The sequence below is a fragment of the Hemibagrus wyckioides genome, linkage group LG26 (genome assembly GCF_019097595.1).
Source record: "Hemibagrus wyckioides isolate EC202008001 linkage group LG26, SWU_Hwy_1.0, whole genome shotgun sequence".
NCBI lineage: Eukaryota > Metazoa > Chordata > Actinopteri > Siluriformes > Bagridae > Hemibagrus > Hemibagrus wyckioides.
In genome coordinates, this window is record NC_080735.1 from 8,928,214 (window position 1) to 8,952,106 (window position 23,893).

General features: G+C 37.9%; 1 protein-coding gene across 3 annotated transcripts in view; it reads right to left on the minus strand.

The window, feature by feature from the left end:
• Window positions 1–2,963, minus strand: part of pspc1 (paraspeckle component 1) — a 33,080-nt gene extending 30,117 nt beyond the window's left edge. For all 3 annotated transcript variants that reach the window (XM_058380195.1, XM_058380194.1, XM_058380193.1), the window contains exon 1: window positions 2,452–2,963. In XM_058380195.1, coding sequence (XP_058236178.1) covers window positions 2,452–2,823 — 372 coding nt within the window. In that variant the 5' untranslated portion in view covers window positions 2,824–2,963. The remainder of the gene's footprint in view (window positions 1–2,451) is intronic.
• Window positions 2,964–23,893: the final 20,930 nt, after the last annotated feature.

The following is a 23,893-nucleotide window of genomic DNA, read 5'->3' on the forward strand; positions in this document are numbered from 1 at the left end:
TGATGCCCAGGTTCCCAAATTTACTTTACAATTGCTTGTATTAATACTAGCCATTTTGGAAAAGAATAGAAGCCTTTATTTGTCACATATACATTACAGCACAGTGAAATTATTTCTTCACATATCCCAACTTTGGACGTTGGGGTCAGAGCGCAGGGTCAGCCATGATACGGTATCCCTGGAGCAGTGAAGGTTAAGGGCCTTCAACAGCCATCAACAAAATGTCTGCCAAGAGCCATGCTGCACCTTAACCTGTGAGCCTGGATCAAATCTGCATAGTTACTGTAATCCTAATCCGATGCTCGTGCATCAAATCTCCCAAAAATTCATATGCAAACAGGGGCACAGGCAAAGCTTTATCGTTAACTGGAAACGTAGGAGATGTTATTGTCCCCAATCCTTCATTAATCAACTGCATGAATATTCAGTAGATTAGGATTATGAATAATCTTGTTTGGATTTTTATTAACGTTTCTCTATGGCACAGGTGGCTTTCAAATTATTGTTAGTCACATGTTTTGGATCTAATTTTTGCTAGTTACAAAGAGCTTATCCATTTATTAATAAATGGGATTGTGTGCCACTAAAGCAGTTATCAAGTTTTAGTAACCATCATTTATAACTGCATTAAATAATAGCGTTGAGCGTTTTTATTTTATTTGATTTCATTTTAAATGTTAAGTCTCCATCTTTAGCAGGCGCAGCTAAAACATAAAGCAATAAACATGTTAGACACTTGATCATCATTTTGCATTTGGTTAAGGTTTTGCTTTGAGGCTTTTTTTCCCCATTTGTGAAAGTTCTTTGGTATATCAGACTCCTTTTCAGATAAATAACTAACCCTTAACTTGGCAGAACAATCTCAAAATACAGCGTGACCAGAGATTGTACCCTAAGCTCTACATTACTGCCTTTAGATGTAATGGCACATGTATTTTACTACCATGGCCATAACTAGCTTATAATGGACCGGACCACTGTACATTTGAAAGGTTTTGTATCGTTTTCCTCACATACCTTCTCTGGGTGTCCATTTCAATACTTCAATACAGTACACCTGTATTCCAATAACCAATAATAAGGGGTGCCCTTAAAGCAAGACAGATTTGTTTATATCCTTATCACCTGTTATTTATATCTGGCTATCAGGCGCTCACTTTTTATTGAGATGCGCAAGGGTTATATTATATAAATGGTTGCATGTGTGTGTTCATGTGAAATCATTCACAATATCTGAAAAAGATTGTAAAAGGCAACTTTTTTGTTATTCATTGCTAGCCAAATCAGCTCGTTATAAACGAACATGAGAAACATTTCAGTGGTCCCGAAACCCAGGACTTGAGAAGTGATGAAAATGTAAGGAAAGTAGATGTAAAAGAAGTACTGAAAGGAGAACAGAGATTAGAAATCAGATGTAGTAAAGATTCAGAATTGAGATACACTATATTGCCAAATGTTTTGGGACACGACTTCAGATGTTGTTTTTCAGGGGTTGGGCTCGGCCCCTGAGTTCCAGTGAAAGGAACTCTTAATGCTTCAGCATACCAAGACATTTTGGACAATTTCATGCTCCCATGCGAGTTTGGTGTGGAGGAACTTCACAGAGTCCTGACCTCAACCCGATAGAACACCTTTGGGATGAATGAGAGTGGAGACTGCGAGCCAGACCTCCTCATCCAGCATCAGTGCCTGACCTCACAAATGCGCTTCCAGTGGAAGACTTGAAGCTGTTACAGCTGCAAAGAGCAGGTCAACTCCATATTACATTCATGTGCATGTAAAGACAGACATCCCAGTTTTGGTCTGGCTCGCAGTCTCCGCTCTAATTCATCCCAAATGTGTTCTGTCGGGTTAAGGTCAGGACAGTTCAAGTTACTCCACACTAAACTCATCCAGGTTCTTTATGGACCTTGCACTGTTAGGAGCATGAAATTGTCCAAATTGTCTTGAAGCATTAAGAGTTCCTTTCACTGGAACTAAAGGGCCGAGTCCAACACCTGAATTCAATGATTTGGAGGAGTGTCCCAAAACTTTTGGCAATATAGTGTATATTAACTAAAGCACATTTCTACACCATGTTGTGTATCAGTGAATCAGAGAAATCAATCGTATTGTTTATTTACAACAAGATATATGTTATGATGAAAACTCTAACGTTTATTAATGCTTTAAAGAACCATTAACAACATAGGGCTGTTAAAACATTACTTTTAAATATTATAATATTTTTTTAAGTGATACAGATGTGTATAGAGTTTGTAAGTTGATGAAACTCCTCTGATTAGAAATGTGATCTTCTCCAGTAATGTTTGTGCTGCACAGGAAGCTAACGTGTGGCTTATTCCCAAGCAAACTAGACTCGTTTTTATTACAACTTCTGCAAAAGTAAAGTCTAATCTATGTCTTCAGGCAGATTACATAAAGGTAATGATCGGTTACAGCAAGGCTTACCAGCCGAATGAACCCGAATCCTCTGTCCCGGTTGATGAAGACTTCGTTAGCCTCGCCATATTTAGCGAAGAGCTTCCTGAAGTCCTCCTCTGTAATGTCAGTAGGGAGATTGCCTACAAACAGTCTGCACCTCTGTGTAAATGTTTTCTCTCCCGGTTTCCTGAAGCTCTTCAGGTCCAAAAACACTTCCCGAGGCTCGCTGCTGCCTTCTGGTTCTGGTTGCGGGCTTGTGACTTTCGGCGATGGCGTCGCTCCCTCCATCTTCTGCACGCGCTCCGTGGACGGAGAGTCCGTGTTGCGACTCGGATTTTGGGGCTTCGGAGATGGAGAACTGTTCTGAATGTTTACATGCTTAAGGTTTCGGTTCGCCATATCAGCTGCGGTCTGTTGTGATACAAAAGATAACAATAAAATCCAATCCCCTTTACGAGTGACTACAACAACAACACAATAAATAATGCGTCTCTGCCAAACGTTACAATGGCAACAGCCGAACTGGTTTACAGTGCGCATGCGCAGGCTTTCAAATAACTTACCTATTTCCGGTGCACACAAGGTTGGCGTTTCAAACTTTGGCACCATCTACAGCATGGACACCAGAATCACTTCAGAGAAGCTCGACTATATAGAATATGTTCAAAAACCCCCAACTCAATAAACACCTGCCCCTTTCCCAAATACATTAATTGCCAAAAGTTTTGGGACACCCCTTTAAGTCATTGAATTCAGGTGTTGGACTCGGCCCCTTAGTTCCAGTGAAAGGAACTCTTAATGCTTCAGCATACCAAGACATTTCGGACAATTTCATGCTCCCAAATTTGTGTGAACAGTTTGGGGATGACCTCTTCCTGCTCCAACATGACTGTACACCAGTGCACAAATCAAGGTCCATGAAGACATGGATGAGTGAGTTTGGTGTGGAGGAACTTGACTGGCCTGCACAGAGTCCAGACCTCAACCTGATAGAACACCTTTGGGATGAATTAGAGCAGAGACTGTGAGCCAGACCTTCTCATCCAACATCAGTGCCTGACCTCACAAATGCACTTCTAATGGAATGGTCAAAAATTCCCATAAACACACTCCTAAACCTTGCAGAAAGCCTTCCCAACTCCATATTACATTCATGTGCATGTAAAGGCAGACGTCCCGCTCTAATTCATCCCAAAGGTGTTCTATAGGGTTGAGGTCAGGACTCTGTGCAGGCCAGTCAAGTTCCTCCACACCAAACCCACTCATCCATGTCTTTATGAGCCTTGCTTTGTGCACTGGTGCACAGTCATGTTGGAACAGGAAGGGACCATCCCCATGGAGCATGAAATTGTCCAAAATGTCTTGGAATGCTGAAGCATTAAGAGTTCCTTTCACTGGAACTAAGAGGCCAAGCCCAACCTGGAAGTGTTATATAAACTTAAATTTATGAGCACAAATTGAAGTAGTTTAGATAAAGAATAAAGAAAACACATGGCAGATCAATTCAACTTGAAAGCTGCTGGGAATTTGACAGCATTAGGAATAAATCTACAATGATGCCAAAATAAAAAGAGCTGAATGAATCTATCCTGCTGCAGGAAGATGCAGGACGAGTGAGCTGTAGACATTTCTTATTAGTGCAGCTGGTGTTTTAGAGTAAAGTGCTCTTTAATATTTCCAATGACACATGCATATGAATGCCATAAAAATACTATTATTTAATCACATAAAGTCCAAAACAATTTCAGGTCTCAGTCTTTCACACTTTCAGTCTTGCTGAGGACATCAGGGTATGTGCCAGGGGACTTTAACAGTATACCGATAAATAACAGAATCCATGTGAATGAATAAAATATAATATGAGTAGCTCTTAATTTTGTAAGTATCTCTCAGAGGAATAAAGGTTGGAGAGCCCTGGCCTGGTCAGTGACATGCTGCTTCAAAACACTCACTGGGAATTTATCAGGACAAAACATGAAACACGTGTATTGGTTACTAAAAACTACATTTTATTAGGAAAACAAAATCACTTTAAAACTGTCATTTTGATTCACACTGATAAAAAAAACATTATCATAGGTAAGGAGGTGCAGTCTATACTACAGGGCAGAAAGGGCAATAAATTACTCTTTACCTTCATTCAATAAAATAACAAACACTTTGTCCATACCTTCAAGATAAAATTGGATATGCCAATCCATTTAGCATTGCAAACAAACAAACAAAAAGAAACATTCAGATGCAAAAGTCCAACTTTAAACTAAGAAACAAATATTTTATTCAAGACAACACTCTTACAGACTCTCTTCCAGACACAATCCATTCAAAATACTCAGATACGCCCTCTAGTGTCCGGAACAACAATTACACATTAATATAAGGACTTGTATTTGATGCTAAGTGACAGAATTGATGTAAATGAAAGAAATCTGATAAGAATAACAGACAAAAATAGCTTATTCAGCTGGTTTGGTTTATGGCAATAAGTAGTGTAATCAAATGTTACTAGTAATACAACACGAGTAGCTCTTGGCCACCTTCATTTTGTTAAAGCAGCTCTCAGAGGAAAAAAAAAATGTTGGAGACCCCCTGATCTAAAGGAAACTTGGATAACATGTCTCATTTCAGTAACCGCTTTATACAGAGCAAGGTCTCGATGTATCCTATAACGGAAACACTGGGCACCCTAACATCATGGATGTTTTTTGTAAATATGTGTGAATGGTATACTTAGCGGCTAGCTGGAGTCTGTGTCTAGATGCATGCTTTCGGACAGTGGAAGAACGAACACCAGATGAAATCCACACATACACAGAGGGAAAACACGCAAAATTCACACAGATAGTAACCTGAGCTCAGGGTCATCAAGGGCCCCAGGAGCTGTGGGTCACCAACTGCTCCAAAAGGCAATAATATTTCTGACAGATTCATTAGAAGTTATGAAAGCAATTACACAAGGCTTTCACAAGGTTGTTTTCTTTTTGTTAAAAAAAAAAACCCACAATTACACAGAACCTATAAAGTGAAAAGTTAATGATGTTTTTAAATAAACCCACAAGGACAAGCATATCCACTGACAGGTGAAGTGAATAACATTGACTATCTTGTTACAGTGATACCTGTCAAGGTGTGGGATATACAGTATTAGGCAGCAAATGAACAGTTCCTTGCTGTGCTTGGATTAGAGAGCCTGCAGTATACTATCCAGAGCAGCAGACATCTGACCCTCACATTACCTGATGTCCATCTCTTACTGTGAACAATCGTTTTAAAAAAGCATCTCCCGTTCCTGGGCCTTATCTGGTGGAGTACTACTTCAAGGGATTTTCAACATGCACATTCTTCTAGTTGTGTGAATGTGACAGTTATCTTTGAGCACCTTTCTCATCAGTCATATTCCTCAGGGCATTGTAGGTATATATATAACAGACTGTTATATATATATGGCTGTTATATGGAGTGAAATAAAATGCTAGTTACATGTGCAACTGTATCCTGTATACTTGCCAGGATTCCTATTCTAAGGGAATCATTGCTCACACTGCGTTTCTATACCACATGTGACAAACTACCCCATAAGGGATTCATAGAATCACAGGTACTTATTAAGCTAGCATTACACATTGTGCCTATTTACAGTCCTTATCATATATTCTATACACCCCTGTTAAAATCACAGGGTAGCAGCATCATGTGATGGTGCAGTTTCTCTTTGGAATAAGGCTGTTAAGGTAGAGGAAATTATGGATAGCTCCAATACCTAATCTTTTTTGGGCACAAATCCTGCAGCCCTCTGTTAGATAGCTTTCACCTTTCAGCATAATGATGACTCGAAGCACAAATCCAAGTCAGCAAAGGAATGGCTTCAGAAGAAGATTATCAGTGTTTTGGAATGCCCCAATCAGAGCCCAGATTTATAAATCCTACTGAAAGACCATGGAATGATTTTGAAGAGCTGGCTACAGGAGCGGAGTGTGCTGAGTTTGTAGACTCTTTCCCAAATTGACGGTGCTGCATTAAAGTAAAATACGTTTTAGCAAAATATTTTTAATTTCATTTTATTGTCAGTACCGCTTATCCGATCTATACTCGGGTCACAGGGAGTCTGTGCCTATCTCAGGCGTCATCGGGCATCAAGACAGGATACACCCTGGACGGAATGCCAACCCATTCCAGGGCACACACACACACTCATTCACTCAAGCAATCACACACTACGGGCAATTTAGAGACTCCAATCAGCCTAGAAGCATGTCTTTGGACTGTGGGAGGAAACCGGAGCACCCGGACGAAACCCACAAAGCACGGGGAGAACATGCAAACTCCACACACAGTGAGCGGGAGCGAGACTCGAACCCAGGACCCTGGAGCAAAATATTAGTTATGTTATTTAAGAGAGCATGTTTTTTTTCTTTGAAACTTTCCTGGCTTTGTAAACTTAAGTAAAATACATGTGAACTAAATGAGCACACACACACACACACAAGATGCTATTACATTAGATTGCTACGGTCAGCACCACCTGGTTTCTCTGGTTTATCTTTCTACTGCAAAACATCTATACATTTACATTTATTGCATTTGGCAGACGCCCTTTTTTCCAGAGCAATGTACAAAGTGCTACAGTATGAAGTCTCTATCAATGATACATCACCACTGGTTCACTAGGTTACAGATTTAAGATAGTTTATCCTAAAACTCTGTTAGGAGGAATTATAGCACATTTTTAAAAAACATACATAAAATAAACTAGCTATTTCATAAATATTTATAAATAGGAGCTATTTCAGGAAGCTGTTTCAGGAGGTCTTGACCCTTTGTTTGAAAATGGCCAGTGATTCAGATGTTCTCGGGGAAGTTAATTTCAACACCTCGGTGCCAGAACAGACTTGATGTATACCTAACTCTTACCCTGAGAGATGTTGGGGCCAGTTGAGAAAGAATAGTGCAGTGCGAGGGGTGCTAATAGCTTTGAGGTGCAGGAGCAGGTGCTGGTCCATTTTTGGCTTTGTAGGCAAGCATCAGTGTTTTGAATCTGATGCATGCAGCTAACAGAAGCCAGCAGAGAGAACGCAGAAGTGGGGTTTGTGTATAATGGGAGTATAATACAGTTCTATTAACTTTCTATCTTTTAACTTGTTTCCCAAGAAAAGACTGAAAACAAGAAGTAAGCCAAAAATGTTTCAAAGCACCTCTGTTTTATTTTTTATTTGTGTGTAATTTTGTTCTTTGTGTCTCTGTCTTACAGAGCCTGCCTTTTGATCTAGAGTTTCCAGTTTCTGACTTTGTAAACTTTACTGCTTATCTGACAGTCATTTTCCCCTAGCCTGTGTTAACCTGTTTTACTAATCAACTGACCTGTGCCAGTTTTGCCCTGTTATCTGCTTAATGTGTTTTAGAATTATACACTGGATCTGTACCAAAAACCTAACCTAATTTTGCATCCACTTTCCTGGGTCTGTTCTTCCTGACAGATTACTTCACCACCCATGGATGCAGCAGACTGGCAGCAAGCCATCCCAGTACATAGGCAGCTGGTAGGAGAGCGCCAGAGGCATATTGTGGATCTGGATGCCAAAGTTAAGCAATTAGCTTAGTCTGTTGCCACCACCATGACCCCATCCTCTGCAGCTGCACTCTGCCACCCCCAGTGCCTCCCAAGAGGTATTCTGGTGATGCTTGTCAGTGCAAGGAGTTTTTATTACAATACTCTATGTATTTTGCTAGTTTTGAAGGGATGACAGAGATTTGGAAAGTAATGCTTCTACATGGCTCATGGGCAAGGTGCTGCTGTGGGCTTCCATAGTGTGGGAGCAAGGCCGGACCATTGCTGCGAGGAGCGGTGGGAACAAGTTGGTTCTCAAGGCCATGCTTCATTGTGGATTCAAGCCAGTGATACTCCCCGAGCCTGTATGCTGTTATGAGCATCTCATGCTGCACACTCTCGGTTTGTGATGGTGTGCCCAAATCAGCAAAAGGATGAGAGATTCTGCCAGGAAGGTCACTGTTTCTACTGAGAATCTGACCATTGCATTAGGCAACATCAATTCCACAAACAATCCAAAGATCCCAATAGCAGGAGCCCCAGCACCTGTATTTGTCTCACAGCAATTTTTTGCTTGTAGTCAGGATGCAAGAAGTGGATGAAGAGGCTTGGGATCCCAATAGATGCCTACCAACTGAGGAGCATCCAGGCCATCGATGGGGTCCCATCAGAGGCTATACCATCACTAGGCAGACTCAACCTCTTCTCCTCCAAGTTGGAGTTAGTTTCTTTAGGTGTGTCATTCATGGGTTCAGCTCCATTGCTCCTCCTCATGTCCTTCCTGTGAGGAGGTCCCAAGCATCTAGTCGCCAATCATCCAATGTCCCAAATGGAGATGGCATTCATCATAGCTGCTGAAGCACCCCGACCCCACTAGGCCCTTCATCGTAGAGGGTAGGTGCCTCTGAGAATAGGGTAGGGGCCATGCTCTCTCTCAGCGCTTTGGGGACAAGTTCAAATTGCACCCAGTGCCATTCTTCTTCCACAGGCTAAACTAGGCAAAGCACAATAATAAAGTTATCGATCAGTGGCTGCTGGCGGAAAAGCTTTCCTAGAGGAAACACTTGTTCAAAGGGGCTGAGCACTCCTTTATAATTTTCACCATTTAGAAAAACCTACAATATCTAAAGGGCCCAGTGGCCCTGTTTTTTTTTGCAATCTTCTATATCACTATTTCATTTTTGTGCCCTGGCTCAAAAAATAAGGCTAATGCCCTTTCCTGCATGCTCTCTCCTTAATCATCAGTCTTATCAGATTCTGCCATCTGCCTGCATCATAAATGCTATTCATTGCAATTGCATACATCACAAACACTTAGTGCCATCCTGTCCACCTAACCAGCTTAGGGCCAAATTGATCATGTGGGCCCATATTAGTCACCCAGTTCCCTTCATCTGTTCAATCAGATCAAGTTGAGCTGATTGCACATGCACAGAGACATCCAAGATATAGTCACCTCATGTTTCACTTGTGCCACAGCCAAAGTCCCCGAACCCTACCAGCTGGTAAATTAGTCCTCCTGCCCACATCTCACCTCAGCGTCCCTGGTCCTACATCGCAGTGCACTTCCTCTCAGACCTTTCCCTTGTCAGCAGGTAACAATGTTATTTCAGTAGTCATTGATAGTTATTTTTAATCATTTTGTGTGGTCTCTCTACCTAGTTAGTCAGTTATCACCACTAACAAGTTGTTGTTCACCCATGTTTTTCATTATTTTGGATTCTCCAAGGATGTTATCAGTGATCTTGGTTGGCCACACATCTTCTGCCACAATCTTTCTTGTGGAACCAGTTTAGGACAACATGTGTTTTGTGCACTGTCATGCTGAGTGTGGGCACTGAGAGAACCAGGTGGTCAGCCGCAATAAGTGGATCGCTTACGGAATTTGGACATTTCTACTTTGGTTTTAAGGTGTTTGGTGGGAAGTATGCCACTACTGGACTGCCACCTCTGATCTGGGGTCCATGGATGAACACTCTGACTGGCTTTACAGTATGGTGCAGTGGAAATCAGAATTCATTGGATCAGACAAATCTTTCCTAAAGTCTATGTACTCTTCAGTTTCAGGATTAGAACCCTGATAGAAGCCTAATGTAATTCTCTGCTGTTTCTGGCTTGTCTGCCTAAGGGTTTAAAATGTTTGCACTCTCAGAGATGTTATCTTCTCACCACAGCTATGCGGAATGGTTGTTTGAGATGCTGTGCTTCGCTGTCAGTCTGGGCCAGCCTGGCATTTTTTCTCATCAACAGAACACACATACGCAAATGCCACTCACTTTTTTTTTTGCACTTCTCTGCTAGGACTCAGTATCTGAGGTGTTGCTTCAAACCATCTATTGCAGATGACTGTGTCATGGTAGGAGTCATAGAAATCTGATTTTCATCAAGTGCTGATGCTTGATGAGAAAATGTACATTTGCCATAGTCATTTGGAACAATATCACTGGCTGTGAAATGAGCTAGAGAGTTGTATTGAGTTCAGTATGATGCTAGGTTTCTTAACAGACTCTTGTTTGCTAAAAAGGGACTAAAAAGAAGCCAAATCTAATTGTCAAGTCTGAATGAAAAACACTGATCCACACACTACCACACTTTTCATTCTCACATTGAGATTTGGAAAATAGTCAATGCCAATTCACTAATATAACACTAATATGCCTTTTAACGTCTTTCAATTGAGATTAAAATGCAGCTAATGATATGAATAAGCACTACTAGCTTAGTCATGAAAGACCACTGATTTCCAATGACCATTCACTGATTACCACCACATTTTCCACCCTTGGCTCACCTTAATCAACTATTTACTGCTTTGTTTTTGCCTGCGTTCTTTCTAGACAGTATGGTATTTTGAAAATGTGTGAAATTTGAGTTGAAAATTTTTGGTGCCATTAACAAATATGACTTCTTTCTAGAAATAATACATTATTCAAGAAATAAATGATAACCTTTTATCCTTTTTTCATATAAGTGTTCAAATCAGAGAGAAGGGAGCAGCATATTTCTTGCATTACAGCAACCTAAAACTCAAGACATTGGTCAACCAATGATAAAGTGAAGTGATAAAGTGAGTTTAAGATAAAGCATCTTAAATAACTTGCAGCCTTGGTTGTTGCTTTCATTATCATTCTACTTCCTCTTTTGAGTAAAATTCAAATTATAAGGTATATTTATTGCGTTCTGCTTAGTGATGAATTCCTTACCAATGCTCAGGCTTATTTAATTATAATTATATGAAATATATAGTCAGAATGATCCATAAGCTAGTTTGGAGCCTCATTCCCTAAAATCTGCCTGACTTTGCATATGTATGTGGTAGCTTCGTGGTTAAGGCTTTGGATTAATGATTGGAAGGTTGTGAGTTCAAATCCCCCAAACTACCACCAGTGGTCCCTTAAACAAGTGAGATAAATTGTAAGTTGCTCTGGATAAGGGCGTCTGCTAAATGACAGAAAAGTAAATCTTGTGGACAAATGGGCATGAACCCCTAAAGCCTTTCAAGACAGGTGATTTCTATAATAGAAAAGTGGAGACTAAATCTGGCATGGGATGTAATCAAAGCACATATATGTTAAGGTAAGGTGTCCACAAACTTTAAATGATATGCCTAGTGTATGTTATGCATGTAAAAATGTAAACCCTGAGCTTTTCATTTAATATTTTTGCGACTCCATGAGCAGTCAACAAATTTTGCCTTCTAGAAACATATTTAATCCTTATTGAGACATCTCATTTTCAATGTATTTCTAACTTTGATTTGATAATGGCTGTTTTTTAGAACACTTCCAGCAGAGAGCAGCAGTAACACGTGATGTGAAGAACCTAAACATTTATCACTCCGCATGTTCAGTGAGCTGGAGGTGAATTCATAAAATATAGGTTTATTTGAAATAGCTTTGTATTAATGGATGAATCTGGTACATGTATGCAAACAAAGCTATATTAATCAGTAATTGAGCCTCGTCTAGGTACTATGTACTGTGTATTATGCCTACACAGATTTATACACATCTTTGCACTTGGGGCAGTTAGAACCACCGGACCAATTACTGCCATGTTTTTGGAAACTGGATAATCTGGAGGAAACCCACATGAACACAGTCACTAAACCAAGCTTGATATTTAACTACAACTGTTAGGGGAATTGGAATATAAATAAAATATTTTATTCTGTGGTCATTGAACAATTTTGTTTGGAATTGGCTGTATGTTTTGGATCATGGAAGATCCAACTATGGCCTAGTTGTAGCTTCTTGGCAGCATCATGCTTATAGTCACAGTTCTAGTAGGCTCAAGCCAGCATGCTTGCCTTGACTGTGTCATTTGTGTTATTGTTTTCTTCTACTTTTTTTAGTCCCTTTGCCTGCAGAATTGTTCTAAAGGCAATGCTCATTCTGATTGATGGCTTGCAGCAGTGTTTAACTGTTGTCTTTTACCACTGTCTAACCTTTTCATAATAATAATTATTTTTATTTTTATTTTTTGCATATTGGCTTTGTCAGGAGGCTAAGACGGCAACAATTGCAGAGTGTTTCTATTAAAAACAACTGACAAACCTAAATTTTTAGGCAAAGATCAAAAACTCAGAACAGGCAGTGGTTCAAGTGACATGCAAACAGAATATCCAAGACCAAGGCAAATATCAATAGCTTGATTGCATTAAAACTAGACAAGTGCAAAACAATCAATCAATGCATTTTTGAAATATACGAAAATCACTGGAATACAGACCAGAATAAATTCCATTTCATATCGGGATGACTATCAGGATAAGTGGAGAATTATGACTATCAGCTGAATTAAATTGCAGAGATGAAAGTTACACATACATAGACCAGGTGCATCGTCATATTTCAGAAAGTTCAGAATCTGAACAGCAAGATGGAGCTGCAGAGCAAAAGTCAGCATAAGAGGGTAGCACCTAGGGAAGGCTGAGGACCAAACTGGTTGGGGTTTTCATCATTTTATCAATGATTTATGCATTCAGTCAAATTTTTAAGTGATATTTATTACAACTTTCAAAACTGCAGTATTGCTAGCAGCTGCCAGGTGATGTAGATTCAGGTGAGGTTTATTAATCCTTTAATTCCTGATGTTAGGTAAGAGCAAAGTCAACAACAGGCAGATGTTCAGGTGATCAACAAACACCATGAACTTCACAAAATCAGACGCGTAAAAACTATGAAAAGCCAAGGTCAAAAGCACAATAATGTGAGCAATGAAAGACAATGTATGTCAGGCAAATATACACTGAGCATTACTTCGTGGTGAGTGAATGTTTGCTGTGTGCTTAAGTAGTGGTGTGGTATAAAGTAAAGTTAAAGTTACAATGTTAATAAAAAGGATAATAAAGCATGTGGAGTTGTAAGGCTTTCTTGTTGTGCTTTATTTAGCTTGGCTCTAGTGTATAAGTGTTGGGGGATTAGGGTACAACTTCAAGAACTAGTTTATCTGATGCTGTTAGGGGACAAAAAAAATTCTCTTGGGACACAGTAACAAATCAGTAATTAGTAATGAATTTTTGGTAATTAATTACTTGGTAAATGTTTCTAAACTACTAAACTATTACTTCACAATTATTTACTGAAAATTATTTACAGTAGTTAATATTATTGACTTATGAGAACTACTCATTAGTTTCTACTTTTTAATTCCTGCATCGTTATGAGTTAGTGAACAGTATTGTAAAGCGTTACCCATCGTTAAACGCCCCTTTTATGCGATTTTACTTTTATATGTGTCATCTATCTGATTTTGTGAGTACCCAAATCAGTAACTCAATTATGATGATATGATATCCAGTACGTGATTCTGCATTGTCTATTTACCTGCTCTCATACTTTTATTTTCTGTAGATTGGGGTTCTATATGCATGCTTAGAAGTGTTGCATGCTTGATAAGTGAGGGTCCTGGTGTTATGATGGAATTTAGTATTTTATAAGTTGTATGTTTTGAGGAGGTCATGGGAGATTTAGGGAATCAAGCAAAAAAATTTTATACAGTCTTAAAACAGATTAGGGACAGTAAGGAAGCTACAGATGCTTAGCATTTACCTTTCTTGAATAATGGGGGTTTTTCATTTATAATTGTTTGCTATTCTTTTGCTGGGTGGATCATATGCTAGCCAGAGAACAAGTGAAAAGGGCCCCACTGGAGAAAAGAGAGCATTAGATGAATTAAAGTAGAGTGTAAAAAGGGAAGAAATGTGGTATGGTAGCATAGACAATAGGTGACATTTTTAGTGGAATTTTTTATGTGACAATAAGGAATGAAATGTGGGTGTGATAAGTGAAGATGAAATTGAAGAAGTGGTGTGGTTAAAGGGATCAGGGAGCATTTCTGGGAAACATAAGAAAGTAAAGTGTTACTGAAACAGTGTGATATGAAAACAGTTTAAACGTAGTACTGGCTTTTGCACTGGAGCAGATTCATTTTCAGAGCAGTTACGGCTTTTAAGAGGTAGAACGAAAGAAATCGTGGCTATTTGTTGAACAGTGCATTTGAATTTGTGTGTATTATGGATGTAAAAAGTCTACACACCCCTGTTAAAATGGAAGGTTTTGTTATGTAAATCATGCCAGGACATTTTCCACCCATAATGCACAACTGCAACATATAAATAAAAATGGAAAACAAACATTTTAGAAAAACAATTACAGTAACCTGGTTGCATAAGTATGCACGCCCTTTTATAACCAGGGATGTGGCAGTGTTCAAACCAATCAAATTCAATTTCATGTTCAAATGTCATACAGCTTTCATTAATGAAATTATTCTGATTACCCCAAATTATACATCACCTTTTTCTGAAGGATTTATACTTTTTGGTTTGATCCAACTGCTTAAGCCATGGTCTGGAAAGAGCATAGAAAGCACACATGCTATAAAGGTGAAGGTATAGAAGGGTATAAAGGAATTTCCAAAAGATTATAATGTACCATGTACCATGGACATCATCAACAAATGCAGAAAATAACATCACCAAGAACAAGACGTCCCTCTAAATGTATTAAAGGACAAGACAAAACCTACCCAGGAGGCTGCCAAGAGACAGCAACATTAAAGGAGCTGCTGGAAAATCTGACAAGTACTGATTACTCTCTGCATGTGACAACAATCTCTCATATTCTTCCCATGTCTGGGCTGCGGGGTAGGACGGCTAGAGGGAAGCCCTTTCTCACACATCCGACAGCTCAACTAATTGACCCCAAAAAATTGTGGCAAAGTGTATTATAGTCTTCTGAGACCAATAATAATTTCAGAATTCCTTAAGGTATGTTTGATGCAAAACAAAAAAAAAAGTTTGATGGTGGCAACACTCAATACTGGGGCTTTATCAAGGTGGAGGGAATCATGAAAAGCTACAAAGACCAGTATATTTGATTGCACAACCTTCACCTTTCAGCATGACAATGGCCAAAAGTATACACCCAAATCAACAAAGGAACCAAAAGAAGATCAATGTTTTCAAATGACTGATCTGGAGATCAGACCTGAATCCAACTAAAAATCTGTGGGGTGACCTGAAGCAGCTGTGCACAGGAGATGCCCTTGTAATCTGATGGCTGTCAAAAGTTTCTGCATGAATGAGTGGGAAAATATTGCCATGTCAAGATGTGCCATAATGATAGACTCTTACACCAAAAGACTGAGTGGTGTATTAGATAGATAGATAGATAGATAGATAGATAGATAGATAGATAGATAGATAGACAGACAGACAGACAGACAGACAGACAGACAGACAGACAGACAGATAGATAGATAGATAGATAGATAGATAGATAGATAGATAGATAGATAGATAGACAGATAGACAGATAGATAGATAGATAGATAGACAGACAGATAGATAGATAGATAGATAGATAGACAGACAGACAGACAGACAGACAGACAGATAGATAGATAGATAGATAGATAGATAGATAGATAGATAGATAGATAGATAGATAGATAGATAGATAGATAGATAGATAGATAGATAGATAGATAGGGTTTAATTTAAAGAATGAAAGATAATAAGGTTTAAGGGTCCATGCAAAATCTGAGTGTATTAGTTTAGGTGTGTGCACCTTAAGTAACTGGATTATTATTATTATTATTATTATAATTATTATTATTAATAATAATAATAATAATAATAATAATAATAATAATAATAATAATAATAATAATAATAAGTTTTTTTTAATTAATTGCTTTTTAATAATTGCTTTTATTCTGTATTTTTCTGTAAATTTCTGTTTGTTTTTAGTTTACATTTTTATTATATATATACTGTGGAGGGCCTTGCTCAAGTGGCGCTTGGTGGTGCTGAGATTCAAACATATAACTCTCCAATCCGTAGTCCACCACCTTTACCACTGAACACACTTCCTTATACCTCACATAGCCTATGTGGACAACAGACATAAAGGTATGAAGATATCCAGTTAAACTAGAGGTTGGTGCATAATTGTGATTCATTTCAAAATCTGATTTGGTAGATTTTACAATGATGAATATCTATTGAGCAATCTGTGTTATAGACAACACAATAGAACAGAAGCAGAAAAATTGAGAGAGTGTGTGGAGTAAATTATATACTGTATTCTGGCCTTTTCTTTAAAGGATAGTTCACTTCCTGGATCTCTATGTGACACACACACACACACACACACACAGAGGAATGAGTGAAAATGAGAAACAGGGAACATTTCTCTTTCATAATAGGATTCCTTCAGGTACACCTGCTGCCAGAAATGTCATAAAATGTCATCTGTCTGTAAGGTTTGGCATCATGTCTCAAACATCTTTACTAAAAAGTCAACAGGTTAACGCAAGTGGATTTAAGGGTTTTCTATGATGGATGGTCTGCAGGTGGAACAAAAGGGTATTATTATGCTATGTAGTAGATTCCTATATCAGTGTGCATGATATGATAGTACTGAAATATGATATTTCAGTATGATAGTATCAGGATTCCCATGTGTCTTGGACATATATAGACTATTTTTGCAGTTGAAAGAATAGAAATAAATAAAATAATAATAATAAAATGACAGAAGAATAGTAGTGAGATTCTGGAAAACTGTTATTGGTATATCTTTTTCTAATAAGCCTTTGATTAAGACTTATTTTTCATTTTGGGGGAGCCTGTGCCTATGATGGCTTTAGTTTCCGGTTCTTGGATGACAGGAGGGGAACCCCTGTGTCATCTTCTTCTCTTGTAATCCATACACCTCATGTTTTGTGCATACTGAGATGTTTTTCTGCTCCCCACACTTGTAAAGGGTGAATCTATGAGTTACTATATCCTTCCTGGTAGACAGATAACATGCATGAACGTTCAGGTCAACAGGCATTCTTAATAAAATCCTAGGACAGTTCCTAATAAAGTTGGTGGTAAGTGTATGCGTGTGTGAAAAAGTGGATAAATATTTAGATAAAGTTTCTGTAATATTAAACACCAGTTCACAGATAAAGGTTTGTGACCTATGGCTCGATGAATTGGGCTTATAAAACCCTCTTAACAACAATAAAATCTGAAGTGATATAAACTAAAGTTGAAGCTGTTCACTTGTAGTTAATGTTTCTTAAGTGTTGTAATCTATTATATACACAGTACATCACAATTTCCTATACATGTTAACAAAATACTAATATAGAGCCCAGTGTTTGTGAATGTGTTTTGCCTCACTCAAGTTCATCAGCACTTTCCAAACTCCTGCTTCTGTGTGTGAGGGAGAGATGGTTGATGAAAATCAACCACACTTGGAAGAGTATGTTCTATGAGGTCAGTGCAACCAGGTAGAGGTGAAAACACAACGGAAAATTCCCTCTGCCACCTGGCAACCTGTGCTCTCTGAGATATTGAGAGGTGGCTTCCACTGGGGACCAGGGTGAATCAGACCACATTTTTTTATTGACCTTCGGTCCCAGCATCGGCGTCTTGGGTACCACTATCACCAAAGCCACACGACCTGCCTCTCTCCATGGTTTTAGGTGATTGAGGTGGTCTATTTGAAGTTCATCATCTCTATCCATTCACCTGACCTCATAGTCAACTTCTCTGACTAGCCATGTGACCTCAAAGTGATCTTGTCAGTTTGTGAATAATTTGAGCTCAAGATAGGTAATAAAATGAGTATTTTATCTCCTGGTGCAAGTTCTCATAGCTGATTACCACATCATAAAGTTAGAACTTCAGTCTTGGTCCTGATGCAAATTCTGCTGCCTCAAAATGTGGAGATTTGAAGATATTGTTTGCATGCAACTCATGTGAATGTCCTTTCACAAGCATACAATGTATATCAACATATCAAACATTTAATGGAATGCTCTGTATGTCACATTTTGGACCAACATTCAACCATTCAACCATTGCTATATCTACCAGTACACTATTTGAATAAGATCAATATGTAATAAACTCATATTTATAAATAATACTGAGCATAAACCACTTCATGTGTAAATCTATCATTTTCATGAAACATAACTACAATTACTAGACCCAGAAAGGTTTGTAAGTCACATGGTAACATGGCTATTTTCAAAAAGCTGAAAGTCTTCATATTGTCTGTAGTTGTTAGGTCAACCAACGTCATTTCCCAACATGCACTTCAGCGTACAATTTGGCCACAACTTGGCTACATGGGGTGTGGTAGCTTAGTGGTTAAAATGTTGGAAGGTTGTGGGTTTGAATCCCAGGTCCACCAAGCTGCTACTGCTGGGCCCTTAAGCAAGACCCTTAACCTTCAATTTCTCAGTAAAAAATAAGACAAAATGTAAGTCACTCTAGATCTGCCAAATGTAATGTAACTGTAAATGCCACATGGACTGCAACGTGTAGAACACTCATGCACTTCCACATTCACAGTCACCCTCATAATGATCACACAAACCTGATCCTAATCACCATGCCACTGTTTAAAAGGACTCTCTTTCATTTCATTCATTTTGAAGAATACGCTCAATGATTTAACTGTTTGTGATGTTACCAAGCCTTTTGTTTATGTATGCTCCTCTTTGCCCTGTTTGCTGACTTCTTTGTTTTTTTGCCTAGCTCTGTTACCACTGTTTGTTGATCGCCTGACCTTTTCCTGTTTTTTCTCTGCCTGTTGCCTAAGGACTTGGAGCTGTTTACCTGTTTTAATAAACTTCCTTACCTGCATTTGCATCCGTGCGGCCTGTCTTTCTCTGACAGTGGCCCAAAGGTTTTACATTCTTTGCTTTCCCAGAAGTTGTCAAAATGTATGTTAGTCAAAACAATTACAGTGGCAGAGCTCATAGTTTTAGGGTAAGTAAGGTTTTGCACCAAAAGGTCAACTTCAACTGTAACAAATGGTTGTTATCTCTTTTTCATCACTTTGGAGAAAAAAAATAGACTTTTGGGTTATACAGTTGTTTTTACTGCATATTTACAGTATAGCATCAATATGGCACTTGATTAGAATTTTGTATACTTTTATTAGAAAAAAAATTAACCCTTTAAATAATTATTTTACTGATTTGTTAACTAAAAAAAAAATTAGAAATCTATTATCTATTATCTAAATCTATTATCTAAAGATAATTATGGTGTTGTTGTCATCCTTTGTCTGTTCAAGGTTGCACAGTGCATCATCTGATCCGCATATTAGATTTTGCCATAGGTATTTATGCTGGATTATTAATATACATCAATATTTATACCAAAATGTGGTAGGAAAATGAAATGCTAGGGTAGAGGTCAAGTCAAGTGTAGTCAGGTCAAGAAGCTTTTACTGTCTTTTCAACCATACATAGCTGACGCGGTACATAGTGAAATGAGACGACGTTCCCTAGGACCCTGGGATTTGGTATGGTGAGAAAGGAGATTTGGTACGGTGAGAACAGGTTAGGCACAGTGGCCTATCTGCCTCAGTCAGATGAATGTAGAGCCAGGCCTATGTGCTGTGATTTCTCGATTATTCATTTGTCATGGTGAGCACCTGCAGTCCCTGGAGTCTTACTTGCATTTCCACACCTAAAACCTGCATGAGCTGCTGGAGAGGAGAAATCTGGCAGCAGTTTTGGTGGAACATGAGTTAATTCCACTGAAAGTGGGGCGCATGCTTATAAGCCGTCTTGAGAGTGTAGGGCACAAAATGGAGTCTTTTTTGTCTTTATTTTATTTTTGTCCAATAAAGATTAATACACATGTTGATGATACATTTCAAAGTGACCGTAAAAACGTTTAGAGTTTATCAGTGACAATAGTCGGGAAATGGCTCTGTTCTTTGACAAAAAATCTCATTTGATGAGATGATCAATAGGTTCATGATGATTTACTTGATGATTTAGGAACCATGGCTGTCATGGCTGATCATATGCTGCCACAAATAATTTCTATGCTGCCAAGCTCTCAAAAGAGTGTACCAGTTATTGCCATATGTGTTATGCTTGATGTCATGCTTGAAGTCATGTACATGATGTTGTTATATCATTGCATAAATCGTCATGACAGCATGACACCTGTGATTAGATGTATTTATAACATGGTTATGTACCAATAATCCTTAGTTTTGAATGTGTTACTGTTAGGTGAAGGTATATGTGATTTACACTATTATTATAGTTTCTTCTGAAAGTATTGGAACAGCAACACACTGAAAACATCTGGGTTTGAGACCAAAAGATGAATATGAGGCAATATTCCACGGAACACGATTCCTTTAGTGGCAGACTATCATTTAGATATAGGGATGGAAATGTATGCTACTGTACATACAACTCACATATAACATTTTTCTGGGTCTTTCTTCGGCTGTTATTCTGAGCATGCTCATTAAAAGCTGAGTGATTGCTCCTGAGGTGGCTGTCAAATTACCTCAATGAATTAGGCTGAAAAGATTGACGTGTGGGAGGTACGTAGGGGGTACTGCTAAATACACTGCCATTCTTGAATTAGGGATAAAACCACCTACACAGACACAGAAACACACAGAGACACAAACCACCAACACTCCCCCACACATTGACAAGGAAAGCTGACAACTCAATAAAACTGAATAAATCACAAGACGGAATATTGGGCCAATGAATCTAAGTAAATTATATATGTGCATGACATTTTTCTGATGTGTCTCATATATACATATACGCATCAGAAATTATATAATTAATCTATTATATGTTAGAAATATTCATCATACCCTAAGACATAGGCAGTTCAGCAGTATTGCCATGATTTGGACCACGTACACTCTTTAAATAGAACAAATTGTGTGGAAAATTGTTTGCAATTTTATTTAATATGTGCCAACATTTATATAATAGATGGCATTGCATAAGCCAGACTAGAAATATCTGCCACTGTTAGTAGAACTGATTGAGCCACAATCAACAGTACCAACGTTATAGAAACTGTTTTTTTTTTATATCCTAAGTATATTTTTAATTAGACGTGTAATCATGATGACCCACATGTCATTCCATTCTCCAAAAGGTGTGAGACAACCAGTGTGTTCATTGCTCTCTGTAGGCATTCAGTGCCTGCCAAATCCTCCCCTTCAATTAAGTTAAATATAATGAAGACTGTGAATTCATTTAATAAAAACGTGTGCGTTGTTTGTGAATCGAAAGGGGGGAAAAAAATCTGAATTATTATGATGTTTGCAAAGGGAATGGATTGACTGTTGACAGGAAATGAATCCTAATCTAATATATATATATATATAAAAAAAATGAAAAACAATAATTGGACAGTAACCTTCAGTATAATACAAGCAACAAGGGGAAAGAAGATGTGCGAAAAGGCACATGCATGAACAGACAGAGTAGTGTAATCAAAATGCTAGACCTTTCACTGAGTTTAAAAACCTTGTCTGGTTTCAGCAAAGAGGACTGTTGCCAAGGCAACCGCTGCCACACTTGCCGGATAGGGTGGTGATATATGAATTCTGGAGTGGCATTAGGACTATAGCATGCGTATATGCCTGAGTATATATATATATACTCAGGCATATACATATTTATATATATATATATATATATATATATATATATATATATATATATAGATATATATATATATATATATATATATATATATGTGTGTGTGTGTGTGTGTGTGTGTGTGTGTATTGTATACTGTATATGTGCAGAAGAGTCCTTAAACCTAACATCTGCCACACACATGACAAAATAATTGAAAATAATTGAACAACCCCACATATTTATGCTCCTTGCTTACCCAATGCTTTTAAACTACAAAAAAAGACTCACCTTTATCTGGTCATGTGTGTTGTGAAACAGTGAATTGCGGAAGCCGCAAAGTGTCTACTAACAGAAAGCTAGCTATAATGAAGACCACTAAAATCCTTTTAGTCCAGTGTGTCTCCTGTTGTGGTTCCACCTGTGAGAGTGAGTCAAGGAGCCCATAAGTGATGATACAAGATGTGCTGAAGGGCCTTTCAAGTGCTCCAATCTCATCAAGTAAGAAAAGAGAGTAAAGTCTGCTGAAAACTATCAAGTTGCGGTTTTAGCATGAATAGTTTGCACCATTATCATTGCCTTTGTTATATTTATATCATTTTTTGTGACTTATTGTCATCAGAAAGCAGACGGACTCTGAGATTTAAACAGTAAATCTCTCTAGCATTAACTCTTGCATTAATGAATAAAAGCAAGAGGGATTCCCACATTCAAAAAAGCAGAGCAGTGAAGTCCTCAGAGCAGAAGTCCTCACAATGAAGCAAAGCCATGGGCAGTGAGACAGAAAAGTATTTTAACTAGAGAGAGAGAGAGAGAGAGAGAGAGAGAGAGTTCGGTAATTAGAGGCTAATCAGTAGAGAGACAGCTAAGTGGCACCTGTTGCATTCGCACCCGCTCGCTAATGCGTGGTCAAGTGTTCAGATTGTGGTGTTAATGTGTCTTTGTGTGTAATTTACAATCTATTTTACAATTCACATATTCATGCTTAAGTTTTGTTCCTTGCTGAAGGTTATACAAGGTTATGGCTAGTGTTTTAAATAGATTTTGAAAATAAAGTCATAATATATTGAGACAAATGACATAATACAAGAAATATACAATAAAATGGTACATATCAAAGTCTGTGTATCATTCAGTGAGGGTGTGTAGTTTATATTATATTATATTATATTATATTATATTATATTATATTATATTATATTATATTATATTATATTATATTATATTATATTATATTATATTATATTATATTATATTATATTATAATTAAAATTATCCCAAAGGAGTGTAATCTCCAATGTATTATAGCATATGGACTTGTCTGGTAAAATGAAACCTTATAATGAGTCCATATACCATAACACATTAGGGATTCAGTTGTTGTACTGAATGCAAGTGAATTTTGTGGTTTTTCCTTTAATAAAGGAGACAATTTTCTCCAACTTAGTGTGCTACTTTCTTCTTAATAAACATAATTTCTTGCAGAATTGTTTCAATGATCTAATGCTAATAATAATCATTTGTTGATACAGCAGAAGTATTTTTAATTTTGTTGTTCTTATATGAACAAGTCTGCCTGTCTGTCTGTCTGTCTGTCTGTCTGTCTGTCTGTCTGTCTGTCTGTCTCTATTCATGAAATATTGCAACTTTTTCTTAAAAATATTAGGTTAGGACTTTTTGAGTGGCAATAAAATGTCATTGTATTTGACTTAAGTAAGAAAGCCAATCATTTTATTGATGATTGATAACAAACTCCTTTCCAGAACACATACTTTAACAAAATAGATACTAGGGCTGGTAAATCAGGAGGGTTAAATATTCCACTGCAGTGCCTTAGAATTATGTATCTTTTATGTTCTCTAAGATGAGCTAAGATAAATGGATGAAAGAGAAATATTAAATGGATAGCTCTGTTGAATGACCTGGATTAACCTCCAGTGAGCCATTCATGATTTCCCTCCTTAGTAGGGTAATACAGTCTAT